Source organism: Mastigoproctus giganteus, chromosome 5 (genome assembly GCF_048544385.1).
Source record: "Mastigoproctus giganteus isolate SK-2022 chromosome 5, ASM4854438v1, whole genome shotgun sequence".
Taxonomy (NCBI): Eukaryota; Metazoa; Arthropoda; class Arachnida; order Uropygi; family Thelyphonidae; genus Mastigoproctus; species Mastigoproctus giganteus.
Window position 1 is genome coordinate 88,185,977 of NC_143579.1, and position 14,701 is coordinate 88,200,677.

At 36.7% G+C, this 14,701-nt stretch overlaps 1 protein-coding gene across 4 annotated transcripts in view; it reads left to right on the forward strand.

Moving 5' to 3' along the window:
* Positions 1 to 14,701, forward strand: part of tho2 (THO complex subunit 2-like protein) — a 1,047,711-nt gene that overhangs the window by 41,993 nt on the left and 991,017 nt on the right. For all 4 annotated transcript variants that reach the window (XM_090374101.1, XM_090374103.1, XM_090374104.1 and 1 more), the window contains exon 2: positions 3,739 to 3,809. In XM_090374101.1, coding sequence (XP_090230227.1) covers positions 3,739 to 3,809 — 71 coding nt within the window. The remainder of the gene's footprint in view (positions 1 to 3,738; positions 3,810 to 14,701) is intronic.

The window sequence follows — 14,701 nt, forward strand, 5'->3', positions numbered from 1 at the left end:
AACTTATTTAGGCTATCAACCTCCACGACAAGAGATGGAAGTCTGTTCCATCAACCAACCACCCGCTGGCTAAAGGCAAATTTCTGCACATCTATCCTACATCTGTCTTTCCTCAATTTGAATTTATGCCCTCTCAGGTGATTATTCATCTGCACGTCTATCCTACATCTGTCTTTCCTCAATTTGAATTTATGCCCTCTCAGGTGATTACTCAAACCATTCAAGGCTTTATACACCTCTATCAGATCACCTCGCTGGTGTCTAGTCTCCAGACACTGTAATTTGCAAAACTTAAGCCTTTCTTCGTAAGAGCACCCCTTTGTTCCATTCACTAATCTTGTTGCCCTTCTCTGTACTCGTTCCAGCAGCTCTACATCCTTCTTGAAATGAGGCCTCCAGATCTGTATACAGTACTCTAGGTGTGGCCTGACCATTGCCTTATACAAGGGAATAATCACCTCCTTATCCCTGCTGGAAAAATTCCTGTATATCATTGACAATACTCCATGAGCTACTCTTGCAGCCCGTCTGCACTGCTCAGAGAACTTCATATCTGCCTGCACAACCACCCCCAAGTCCCTTTCATTCTCTACCACTGTCAGTGTAGTACCACAGAGTTGATACGTTGCTCTGGGGTTGCTGTTTCCCATGTGTAGTACTTTACATTTGTCAATGTTAAACTTCATTTGCCACCTCTCAGCCCATCTGCTCAACCTGTCCAGATCCTGTTGCAACAACATAGTGTCAGTAGTGTCCTTGACAACCCTGCCAACCTTTGTATCGTCTGCAAACTTGGACATTAAGCTTGATATACCATCATCAATATCATTTATAAATACAGAAAACAATAATGGACCCAACACTGAGCCCTGAGGGACTCCACTAATAACATTAGTCCACGATGAGCAGTGTCCATTGATTACCACTCTCTGTCTTCTCCCCCTCAACCACCCCTTTATCCATAGCAGCAATTTGCCTCCAATGTCACACTGCTCCAATTTGTGTAGCAGTCTTCCATGTGCAACAGTATCAAAAGCCTTTCTAAGATCCAAGTATATAATATCAAAGTTATTCCCTGCATCCAGTTCTTTTGTGACTGCATCATAGTATCCAATCAAATTGGTCAGGCAAGACTTCCCCTTAACAAAACCATGATGTGTCCGAGCTATAACTGAAGTCTTGTCTAAATGATCCTGCAGTGCTTCTTTAACAGTGCCTCCATTAATTTTCCTGGAACAGAAGTTAAGCTCACAGGTCTATAATTACTAGTGTCAGCCTTTGATCCTCCTTTGTGAATTGGGGTCACATTTGCACATTTCCAGTCTATGGGTACCTCCCCTGAGTCCAAGGAAGCTCTCATAATTATGGCTAAGGGTTTGCTTACTTCCTTTGCTGCCTCCTTTAATATAACTGGATAGATCCCATCCACCCCGGGTGCCTTTCTTGTGTTTATCTTCAACAATTTCTCCTCCACTTTACTCCCAGTTATTTCAAGATTCTGTAGCTTACTGCTAGAGTTGAATACACCTCTGGCATTCCCCTCGCTGAATAACTCCTCATGTGTGAATGTCGATGCAAAATATTCATTTAGTTTGTTAGCTACCTGAGCAGGATCATCAACAGTTGACCCATCAATATCAAGTGGACCAATCTGATTCATCCCCTTCCTTCTAGAGTTTACATAAGTAAAGAACTCTTTGCTGTTTTTCTTTGCATCCCTTGCCAAGGATTTCTCGTAATCTGCCTTCGCCTGCCTAACCTCCTTGGTAACTTGGTTGCATATCAACTTGTATCTATCATAGGCTTCTGTGTCATGTGTTAATTTGTAAGTATCCCATTCATTTTTCTTCTTCCCAATGCGCCAATAAAAAACCAAAAACAAACAAACAAAGCATTTTTCTTCTCTGCCATATGCCTCATTAGTTCATCTGACATCCATTTTGGCCTAAACCTTGAACAATATTTCTTAGTTGGTATGTAAAGCCTAGTAGCTTCCAAGATAAGGTCTTTGAATGCTTCCCATTTTAAATTTGCTGTTGGTAACATCATCAGTTGGTCCCACTGTATAGAATTTAAATACTGTCTCAGTCCATTGTAGTCGCCTTTACGGAAGCAATAACCCTTCCCTTTACCCCTAATGGTAGTTACCTCTTTGAGTAAATCCCACTTCAGCACACTGTGATCACTGCCACCTAGTGGTTCATTTATCTGCAGATTCTTAATGCATGAAGAATCACTGCTGATAATCAAATCAAGAGTATTACTCCCTCTAGTTGCCTCCCGAACATGCTGATGTAGAAAACAATCATCCAATAAATCCACAAAAGCCCTGCTAGTGTGTGAGTAACCAGCCCCCAAATTCCAGTCAATATCTGGGAAATTAAAATCTCCCATTATAAGACTCTCTGATTTACTGACCCACTCTATTTCCCTGTACAGTTTCTTATTATACTCATCAGAGTCATTAGGCCTATAGCACACTCCTACTCTCAATTTTGATCTCCCAATGCTTATGTCACACCAACCTGACTCAACACTGCACTGTCCAGCGATGTCGACTGGCTTCACTTCCTTGGTTTTTATGTGTTTCTTAACTAATATCATAACCCCTCCCCCCTTCCTATCCTGTCTATCCTTTCTGTAGATGTTTTACTCCCCAAATTCCAGTTCTGCATCCCTTATATCTGTGTGACACCACATCTCTGATATCCCAACAACATCTGCCTTTGATGTTTTGAGCAATACCTCATATTCATCAAATTTGTTTACTAAACTCCTAGCATTGGTGTACACGCAAGTATACCTGCACCTGTTTCTATTCTTAGCTACTCTAACACAACCCATGTGTTTACTTGTACCGCAATGGCTCTCAGCAGTCTCTGAAATATCATGCATCTTGTTTTTCAGGCTTCTGCTCATTCTAATAGAAGTAGTGTGAGAATCTCTTTCACCTCTGCCAATGGCTACTGTCAATGTATTGGTCTATGTCTCCCCCCAAGCTAGCAGTTTTCCGACCCACCTAACACTGCTTCGATAGCATCAGCAAATATTCTTGCACCCTTTCTATTTAAGTGTATCCCATCCCTGTAGAAGCAATCTCTCCTGTTAACAAGTACAGTCCAGGCTGAAAAAAATTCTACCCCTTGAGCCTTGCACAATCTTTCCAGGGCCAAATTGATCGACAAGGCTCTCATCATATACTCCCTCCTATCGTGGGATTTTATTTTATTTTATCAGAATTGAAGGGCTCTTCATGCTAATGCCAGAAATGAAGAGGAAAAGTGGGGAAAATATGAAATTTTTAGTAGAATGAGAGAGAGAGAGAGAAAGAGAGAGAGAGAGAGAGAGAGAAAATTGCATGCTTCATTTGTAATTGAGTGGATAACTCTTATGCAAGCTTGATTATATTGCAACAGTCAGTGACTAATACTAAAATATTTAGTATATTTCCTCTCAGCAGTGCTGTATTAGGGTTGTCCTGTTAAGAGGGTACATCCGGCAAGCCACTCTGGGTTTGATTCCTCTGATTTAAAATCCTACCCCTTCCTACCTGCTACATTTTTTTGCTTATTAGAATTTATTTTCATTATGTATATCAGCCACAAAACACCTTTTTTTGTCATATATGAATGATGAAGTCATTAATATATATATATTAATTTAAGAAAGTGTTATTTTCTGTTTCTTTAATAAACAACTAATATTTTTTCTTTCTTTTTTTCCCTCCTGACTTTGTAGTGTTAAAATATGTCGCAGTTTAGTTCAAAGTGCGCAGAATAGTAGTACTGCTTATTGGAGTCCTACCAAGGGTAAGAATTACTTTTCTAGAACATTTCATGTAAAGTGACCAGAATTTTTGTAACTCCAAAACTGGGATACTTTGCTTTAACCTGACTGCATTATAATGAAGTATCTGATTTTGAAAGTGAAAAATCAAACCCCACGGAAAAAGTGTAAGCAAAAAAGAAACCTTGAAACTTTGTTTATTGATTCTGAAAACATTTTAAATGAAAAAAACTAACATATCTGAAGTTGCATTTGCAAGCAACCTTGATTATATCAAGTAGGCTTGATTATATTAACGATTATATTAACTTTAGCAGTTAATTAGACCAACTGCCATAATGAACCTGTAGAACATTTCGTTCTATAAATATCAAATGGCATTTCATATTTTTAGGCCTCTTTAAATTACTTAACTTCACTCATTCTTAAGTTAAGCAACTTAGCCAATTGGCTATTGGCTGCTGAGTGTGAGCAAAGGGATCTGCACTATGGCACAGAATAGCTGACAAAATTCATTGTTATATGTACTTTCCTTCTTTTTAAATTATTCATTGTAGAACGTTTTATATATATTTATAGATAAAGATTTTATAAATCTGAATAAATATTGCAGAATTACAATTACCATCTGATTTGTTATTCTGCATTGTTGCCTGTCATTATAGATGGCTATTTATTGAGTTTTTGCATTTTCGTATGGCAGAACTGGCACTATTATGTTGTTTTACTTAGTCTTTTGGGTCCAAGTAAAACTTCACATTTGCACCAGATATGTTCTGAAACCAGTACATATGATCACTTTAATGTAATGGTTAATCCAGTACATATGATCACTTTAATATAATGGTGTAGGTGCACAGTTACAAACCATAGCCTTGGTATTTGGAGTTGACTTGTTTTTTGAATTTTTCTGGTTTTTGGACAGTAAGTCACATAGGATCAGTTGGAGCAATAATAATAGAAAATTTCACTCATCATGACTTTTGACTGTATGTTAGACCCAAAGTTCTTTGCAAGCACTAACAGGAATAAATAAGTCATTATTATTTACTCTAGTCTTGTGTCAGATTCATTAAAGGTTTCTCTCTCTCAGAAATTAATGTTGGAGGTTAGCCAAGTTAGTTAACTAAACTACTATGGTTTTAAGTGGAAAGGACTTGGTTGAGGTTGCCAAACATGTAAAACTCATAGGAGACATCAGCCCAAAGGTACCATATCTTGATTACAGCAATTAATCTGATCCACTTGCCAATGTGGCACAGGTAGTAGAGGAATAAGCCACATCATATCAAGCTTATAATAAAAGTATGGTACCCTACTTTATGGAAATTACAAAGGGAAGAAGTGTTTCTGAGTAGGCTTGAATGCAGGACAGTTTCTTACTCATTCCTTTTTGCAAAACGTTGATAATCCCCCATTATGCACTTGTGATATCCCCTTTAAAATTATGATGCATGCTAATAGACTGCCCATTTTTTGTTAATGAATGCCTAAAAAAAAAAAAAAAAGTTAAATCACTATCACTAGATTTAAACAGTTTTATGTTAATTGCTGATAACATGTTCTATTTTACATTACATCTTTCATAATCATTTTGTCTGAGTTCAATGTTTTTTAATTTAATTTTACCATGGACTTGGTCTTAGATTCCAGTTTGCCATCAAGTTAAATAACCAACCAGCATAACTTTTGACTTACTGGTGCTAAAAATATTGAAGAAATAAAAATCCTTAGTGTATGTGGCCACCTACTTTCTCTCTCTGTCTCTCAAGAGTAAATTTATACCCATAATCATTTATTGTTGGAGGGAATAAACCTGTATAATAATTGCCTCTACAAAAGAGAAAGGACCATGATTCAGCAAAGAGCAGTTATAATACATTAATGTAACTCAGTTAATATTTATTGTAAGTGTTGTTGAAGTAATAGTAAAACATGAAATATTTAGTAATTAGCCCAGTGGTTCCTAAGATAAAGCTAAAAATTTGGAAAAAAAAAAAAGTCATTTTACCGAGTCATATTTTAAATGCAAACCCTTTTCTTAGACTTGCACTCTGTTCCAGAGATATGAGCGAGAGGGAGTTTTACAATAACTTAATTTTTTTGGTGACAGCCATTTCATTTTCAGTTTTCTTGTTTTCTTCGAATGAAGTAATTTATATATTAGTATTTGCAAAATTATACAAATTAAGTAAACTTATACAGCAACAGCCCTGGACCAGTATGGCAGATTATGGTCTATTTCCCTCAGCATGAATTGTTGAGGAGGCTTCCATCCTGCAGTGGGTTGATAATGACTGCACTTTATTTTTATACAGCAACAGCCATTAAAACACACACACACACACACACACACACACACACACACACACACACACACACACACACACACACACACACACACACACACACACACACACACACACACACACACACACACACACACACAGAGTCTCTCTTTACCCACTCTTTCCAGTAATTTGACCAGTTCAGTTGCTTTCATCTATTCAGTCGACTTTCAAAGACTTTATGGGCGAGCTTCCTCCATGCTGTTCAGTCTTCAATAGCTTCTTCCAAGTCCTTCATGTTCATGCCAGTGTCACTCTTGATGGTGTTAAGCCAGCGTGTTCTTTGCCGATCTCTTCTCCTTGTTCCACTAACCTTTCCTAGCATTATCGATTTATTCTTTAGCTTGTTCATAAAGTTTTCTGGTGAAAAATACTGGAGTTGGTCACCAAGTCTTTCTGTAATGATGGCGCTATTATATGGCTATATAGGCTTTTACTAATTAAAACTCAGTCTTAAAAAATCTATATCTTTGCTGATAAGGTGATATTTTGTCCCAAAACTAGATACACTAATCTAGTGTTTCTCAACCTTTTCGTTGTTGTGGCACACTTTTAAAGACAGTAAAATTTTGCGGCACACTACATTTATAATATTATATATGTTATATAAATAAAAATTATAAATAATATATATATATATATATATATTCACAAACTGTAAGTTATTTCTGTTGGGTATATTTAATAATACACTTCACTAAAAAGGCCTCTGTGGTCAGGAAATCTATCCATATTTGATGCCGCCAACTCTGACCAATTATAACTTTATAAACATTACAAATAAAATAAATAAATAAAATACATAAAATCAACTGTAAAATATAATATAATTTAAAATACAATAAATCATATGAATATATTAAAATAATAAAAATATTATACATTAAAAGCGTTAAACCCTCACTATTCTAAAACTGAAGCTTTCAGCAGCATCTGCTACCTTTCTAAACAAAAGTAGTGCTGCATCAACAATTCATTGTAAAGTACTAAGCCTTCCCAACAGACCAGGGCATACTATGGTATCTGCGCATGCTCTGTTTCCTGTATATCAGCACCGGAAGTGGCTTGGGGCTGTATGATCTTAAAACGCTCATCCCTATCCAGGATAATGGTCTCATACATTACATTAATCCTACAACCCTTATCCCTATTCAGGCTATGATCACCCAAGGAACAAATCCTTAGGCTCTCCAGCCACTTCCGGTTCCAGAAACCGCTCTCCAGCGGTTTCTGGAATACCTTATCTGTAATTACAGCTCCTTCAGCTGTTATCCCATGCCCAGTTTCCCAGGCATGTTCTGCCATGGAAAACCCCGAGAATTAGCCAATCTAAGTGCCCTGCTATGTTCCCCCCAATCTGTCGTGTAATCTGCGCTTAGTCTCACCTACATAACATCCTCCAGAATCAGGCTGCCAGATTTCAAATTAGATCTCGCGGGACAAAAATGAAAAAAATTGCGGCAATTTTTCTCAAGAAAATTTTTTCACAATTAACAATTTTGACATATCATTTTTAATTTCTAAACTTCATTTTGGCCATTTAAAAATGTATCTAATAAAAAAAACAACAAAAATAGAGTTAAATTTTTATTTATACTATACAGTGGTACCTTGGTTTGCGAGCATAATTCGTTCCAGAAACGTGCTCGTAATCCAAAGCACTCGTATATCAAAGCGAATTTCCCCATAAGAAATAATGGAAACCTAGATGATTTGTTCCAAAACTCAAAAATATTCATATACTGTAAAAATGATTAATACAAAATACATACCTTTTTATATTTTTAATATTTAAATTTAATATACATAAAGCAATCGAATTTATTAATTATTGGGTAGGACGACTTTCACTGTCTCTAACGGAATCACTGCTATCTTTTTGTGCGACTTTAACAAGGAATCTTTCCAATGACACTTGCTTTTGCCTCCTTTTGAGGATTTCACGGAAATCAGATTCATCGCTCGCACTATTACAAAACGAGGAGGCACGCTTGATACACATAAACAAAGCTGCACGCGTGTAGCCCGGTGGGCCGGAGGCCGGTGTGATTTTGGCCATAAACCATAGTATGAGGCCACTATAAATTTTCCCGGGTAAGAATTTTTGACCCAGTCTGCCTCTGTTTATCGATATTGCTTTTTTTTTTCTCTCTGAATCTGCAGTGTCTTCGCCAGGATGCTTCCTTTTCACACCTTTTAATTATTTTACTAATTTTTAGGGAATAAAGCACAATTACAAAACGAGGAGGCACGCTTGATACACATAAACAAAGCTGCGCGTGTAGCAACTGAATAAACAACACCGTAAAGGCAGAGACAACTCTATTAACACCTCACATTTTACTAAAGCACATTTCTAGGGGTTACTACCATAAAACAATAAAAACAATTTCCTGTTGCGTTTCTGCGAGTGAATCTGTTATAAACTGGTAGTAAACTCGATCTAATTGCTTTTGCGATTATACCGATAGCTGGAATTGTGTTGGTTTTTACGTTATTATGGTGAAATGTGTTTCCCCTTCACTGATATAAAAAACCATAAATACATTTTCAAAATCTTCTCTTCATTCCTATCGGGTTGCGTTCGGTTGGGGGTGATTCTGCGTTCGACTGCCATTTCTTGTAAACACAAAGGCTAATTGTGCATAAGCGAATTCGGTTCGTGTTATATAAGATATCGTTCCCCTATTTATAAATCGTGTATGATCGAATTCGTGTAGTGTAAACACGTGTTATACGAGGTCTGACTGTACTCGTATTGCAAGACCTCGCTCGTTTATCAAGTTAAAATTTATTAAAAATTTTTGCTCGTCTTGCAAAACACTCGCATACCAAGTTACTCGTAATCCAAGGTACCACTGTAATCCTAAAAATTATTCAATATTTATCACTTGATTTCACTTCATTAAGAATGACTAAACTTGATTTTTTAAAAAAAATTGGAATTCCGAACAATTCATTCCGAAATTCTGTTTTATCATCAACTCGGCCTCCAAATTTTTTAGAATCAACCTATTTCTATCTTTACATCAAGCACTCGTCATTAGACTGAAAATCCTTTCAGATGTTGCATTTGCATGCGGAATAGAGAAAATGTATTTGATAATTTTTAAAAATTGTGGAGAAGAATTTTTTTTAAAAAAACAAACCCATCTTTGATCACACGGTAATTGCCTTTCAGTATCCGTTATATTTGCCATAAATCTTTTTAAGAAGATATATTCTTCAAACAGCAAATCTTGATCTAATTCTATTTTAAATGCATTAGTGATTTCTACGTTTTCATGAAATGCTGGTATGCTATGCAAAGATAAGTTAGAGAGAATTTTATGTTTGTGGTCATTGAAATTAAACCATTTCTCTATATATTTTATAGCCATATCAAATAAATTATTTGCTTCCATTTTAAACCGTTTTGAAGCATCTAGGCTATCACAATTTTGGATAATTTCATGAACATTTGCTCCATAATAACATTCATTCTTATGCGCAATCAAGGACTGCCTTACATTATTCATAATTGAATATACTTCAACAATCGTAACATTACTACCTTGGAGTTTTTTTAGCGCTGGTTGAAATATTAAACATACATTCTTTACAAATTTTACATATGCCTCATGAAGCTCATGTTCAAAAAAATGTCTCAATATAGGTGCTATGTTATTCTTGCTCATAAAATACGATTTAATAGGTGCAAAATTGGTCAATAGTCGCTCAATAGCCGGTAAAGTAGTCAGCCACCTTGTTGTTATATGCCGTAACATTTCATTCCATTCTGTTTCTGTCCATTCGACAGAAAGTCAAGTCTTTTAGTTCAGTTGTCTTTTTTGTTGAAGAGCTAAATTCATTAAATATTTTAATAACAATAGATTCTATATCAGTACTCAAACAATTGCAAGCTCCCTTAGCAGTGTTATGCAGAATGTGCAAATTGCAACCAGCAGGTAATATATTTTCATTAAATTTTTTTAATGCTACGAAAGTGCTATTTTTCTTGCCAGAATTAATATTGGCGGTTCTGATATTCATTAAATGTAAGCTGTTGGATGAGAGCATTTGAAATAGTTTCAGTCAGGGCTTTTTTTGTGACGGTACGCAACGGTATGTCGTACCGGCACCTTTTTTACAGCCATGCCAACTGCTTCCATCTATTGAGGAGATCACGTGACAATGGGCGGAGTCAGCACCCGTCAATCACGGCCGTATCGTTAGCAGTCTGGAAGGGGTACCCGTTTCTGAATCTCAACCAAAACTTCATTATGAAATTATTTTTACTTATTTTTTTACTTGGTACTTACCGTATTTTTACATTTTACTTATTATTTTTTATTTATTAAATAAGACTCACCTTTGACTTATTTTTAATATACTTGTATAATAAATTTATGCTTAATAAAATGTGTGTTAATAAAATTAATGGTCGAGATTCAGTATCGGATATAGCGTACCAACTGCTAGCGATACGGCCGTGATTGACGGGTGCTGACTCCGCCCAGTGTCACGTGATCCTTAATAGATGGAAGCAGCTGGCATGGCTGACACCCACTGCGTGCGAGCCATGTCACCCGTGCCAGCACAGAATTTTTCTTGATAGCAAAGAATGAGTACTGGCACCTATTTTTTTTACAAAAAAAGCACTAGTTTCAGTATCTTGTGCTTCTAACCAAATGAATGATATCAAACCAGTTTTTACACCATGGTTTTGGTCAAAATATCTCACAACCAAAGGAAAAGTTTTTATGTTTCCTTTATTAGAAGCGTCCGTGCTTATTATTCTACAGTTGTTTCAATATGTAATTTTTTGAGTGCTTTCCAAGAATTTTTGTAATAATGGCAGAAACTTTTGTTTCCCACAAGAATATTTTGCTGCAATTCCAGAGTCAGGAAACATTTTTTTAAAAATTGAGCTAGCACAACCAGCTGAGACATAACTCTGAGAATGCATAACAGAATGGTAACAAAACGATGCTTCTTCATGAGCCTGGCTTTGCTTTGGTATAAAAAACTTAGAAATTTTTGATGTAGTTGCTATTGCTTGAACATTTGCAATGTGGTTTTTAGATTGCAAATGTCTACTTACTTTGTTTTCACTACCGTGACTAATTGTGAAAATGAAATTGTTGCATGTAGAGCATTTTGCACTGTGATCGTCTCTACCACGACTAATCCAACTATACTTTTTTTGCCAATCTGCATTATAGTGAACCAACAGTCTTCTTTTCTTTTCCGGAATTTTCAAACTACTCTCACCATCTGACATTTTGAAGGCTAGAATAAATTGATATTTTAAATATACAACCCGTTAATTTTAATTTAATAAGACAAATTCAAACAAAAATTAAATGAAATTTACCTTATATAGGTAACAATTCCTACAGCAGCTGAACTGATTAGACAGATGTTAAAATAATTTTTATTCTTTTTATAATGAAAGATAAACACACACTCGAGATACACCTAGCTTAGACTACCAGACAGCACTGACATCGTTGATTGCACTATTTACGCAGACGCTTATGTCTAAAAATCCCCGAGCGGCTCAAGGGATTCCCAGACATCTAACGCATCCTGTGAGCATTAGCGTGCAACTCACCCACCAATGTCCGAAATTCATACATATTAGGAAAGAAATACATTTCATAACAGCGTCCATCACTTTCAATGGCATTATTTTATTATTTTACAGTCATCTGTTAATTTTTTACCTGCGGGACATTTAAATGTTTATGCGGGGCACAGGACAAATCACTTTTGTAGGCGACTGTCCCGCGCATTGCGGGACGTCTGGCATCTCTGCCCACAATCCGGACACTGAATTTTGTAGACAACCCCACTGTTGTCAGCTCCCACAACAGGGACTTTAACTGCCGCCATCACCGTGTGAAGCTTCTGACCTGGAAGCTGCACATAACGCATTTGGTACGACCGTAAGATGTGGGCTATTGGTTGCGAATGCCTGGATAGTAGGGAATGTATGCAATGGAGCCAAGTAACCCCTCCTCCCTCTGAGTACCACACCCACAACAACAACAACCTTCAATAACGTTCCGGGGGTATCCACATCTCACAAGGTTGGCCATGACCTGTTTAATTTCTTCCTCCCTATCCCCTGAGGTAAAGCAGTGCGACCAAGCCCTGCTCATTAAATCATCGGGTGGGCAGCTCGACTCATGCCCTTTCTAGATTTTTGGCGGGTTTAGTTTCTCCTGTTTTGGGAGCCAGACTAGCTGGATAGTGAAAAATAGTGAGGAATTTATACAGTTTGCCCAGGATCAGAACATTGAAGAAGAAGAAATTTTGATATCATTTGATGTGGTGTTGTTATTCATGTGCATTCCAAATTGAAATTAAATTCAAATGAAATTTCAATTGTAGATGAAGAAGATGGAAACGAAGAAAACAACTTACCATTATCTGAATGGTTTCTGTCTAACAACGTTGTAGGTCTTAATACAGATAACATCGATGAATTTGTATGTGTTGATGACAACTTATTAACTAGTGGTCTTCCTACAGAGAGTGGCATTGTAGATGCTGTGCTCAACAAAGACGATAACAACGATGGTAAAGACAATGATTGTGATGATGATATGACGACAATTGAAAGTGAATCAAAATCAGTGCTGACAATCTGACAAGCTCAATGTGCAATGGACACATTAGTCAATTTTTTTTTTTTTTTGAAGGAACTGAGGCAAGTAATGAGACTTTTAACGTGTTGAGTGTTTTAAGGGGAAATTTAAGAAATATCAAAGTGAAATCTTTAAATCTGTCATCAATTTTAAGATTTATAAATGAAGACTACCGTATTTCCCCATGTATAAGACGTACCTTTTTTCGAAAAATTTGGGGTCTGAAAACTGGGTTTGTCTTATACAGTGGTTGTAGATTTTTTTTACTTGCGTTTCCCGATTTTTCGCGCTTGTTATTGGTATATTAGGTTACATTTTGCCACGTTCTGCCCAGAAATGGCTTAGAAAAGATTTTTGTACAGTGCTGAATTCAAATTAAAAGTGATCCAGTTTGCAAAAGTGAATGGAAATCGTGCTGCTGAACGTAAGTTTGGTCCTCCTCCAACTGAGAAAACAATCCGAGACTGGCTATGGGAAGAAGAAACCCTACTGAAAACGCCACAGCAGAAGAAGGCCATTAGAGGCAAGTCAGCAAAATGGCCTGATTTAGAGAGGGAATTGAAGATATGGATTGAGGAGCAAAGGGCAATTGGAATTTCTGTGTCCACAAAGATGGTTCAGCATAAGGCAAGAAGAATTGCTGATGAAAAAGAAGTTACTGATTTCAAAGGAGGACACGATTAGTGCTTCGGGTTCACGAAACGGAATGGACTAAGCATGCGTACACGCACCAGACTTGCCCAAAAGATGCCTGAAAGCTATGAGCAGAAGATCCTTGAATTTCATCGTTTTGTCATTCAATGTCGGAAGATACATCAGTTTGAGTTGGGACAGATTGCAAATATGGACAAAGTCCCCCTTCAATTTGATGTAACAGAACTATTGATAAGAAGGGGTGAAAACTGTAACTATTAAGACAAGTGGACATGAAAAGAGCCATTATACAGTTGTTCTAGCTTGTTGTGCCGAGGAACCAAGCTGCCTCCTATGCTGATTTTCAAATGCAAAACAATGCCAAAAGAAGACATTCCTTGAGGAGTGATTGTCCACATTCATGACAAGGGTTGGATGGATCAGGACAGGATGAAGATCTGGTTTGAGAAAGTTTGGAGCAGGAGACCAGGTGGGCTCTTACGCAAACCTGCCCTATTGGTGCTTGATCAGTTCAGGGCACACAACAAAAAATACAAAGAAGATTGCTGCAGAGCAAAAAAAACAAAACTTGCCGCTGGAGGCTTGACATCCCAGCTCCAACCACTTGATATCAACATTAACAAACCCTTCAAAGCTGCCATGAGAGACGAATGGAACCAATGGATGAAGTCTTCTGGGGTCAATTTGACATCAGCAGGAAGAGTGAAGAAACCAACTATAGGAAAAGTTTGTACCAGGGTGAAAAGATCCTGGGATAATATCAAGATTGAGATCGTTGTCAAGTCATTTAGGAAGTGTGGCATTTCAAATGCCATAGATGGAACTGAGGACGAGGCAATATATGAAGACAGTGATTTGTCATCAGACACAGATGAGGACAAGCTAATGGATGGGAGTTTTGACAGTGATGAGTTGTATGAATTTTATGATGAATAAAACTTGAGTTCAATAACTTTATGTAATACATTTTTTTTCAAATTTCGGGCCCCAAAATTAAGGTGCGTCTTATACATGGGGAAATACAGTAATTGAAATTATATTTATTATTAAATTTTTTTTTTAATTATGGAGAAATAAATTTTGTTCAGTATTAAATCTATGGTTTTAAAATTACAGACAAATAAATTGTGTTTAATATTAAGTGTATTGTAGTTTATACAAGCATATTAATACAAATAATATGTTGGTATATACTTATACAGGAATACCTCACATAGTGCGGTTAATTCGTGCCAAAAAAATACGTGCTATGCGAAACCGTGCTGATCGAAGTTAAAT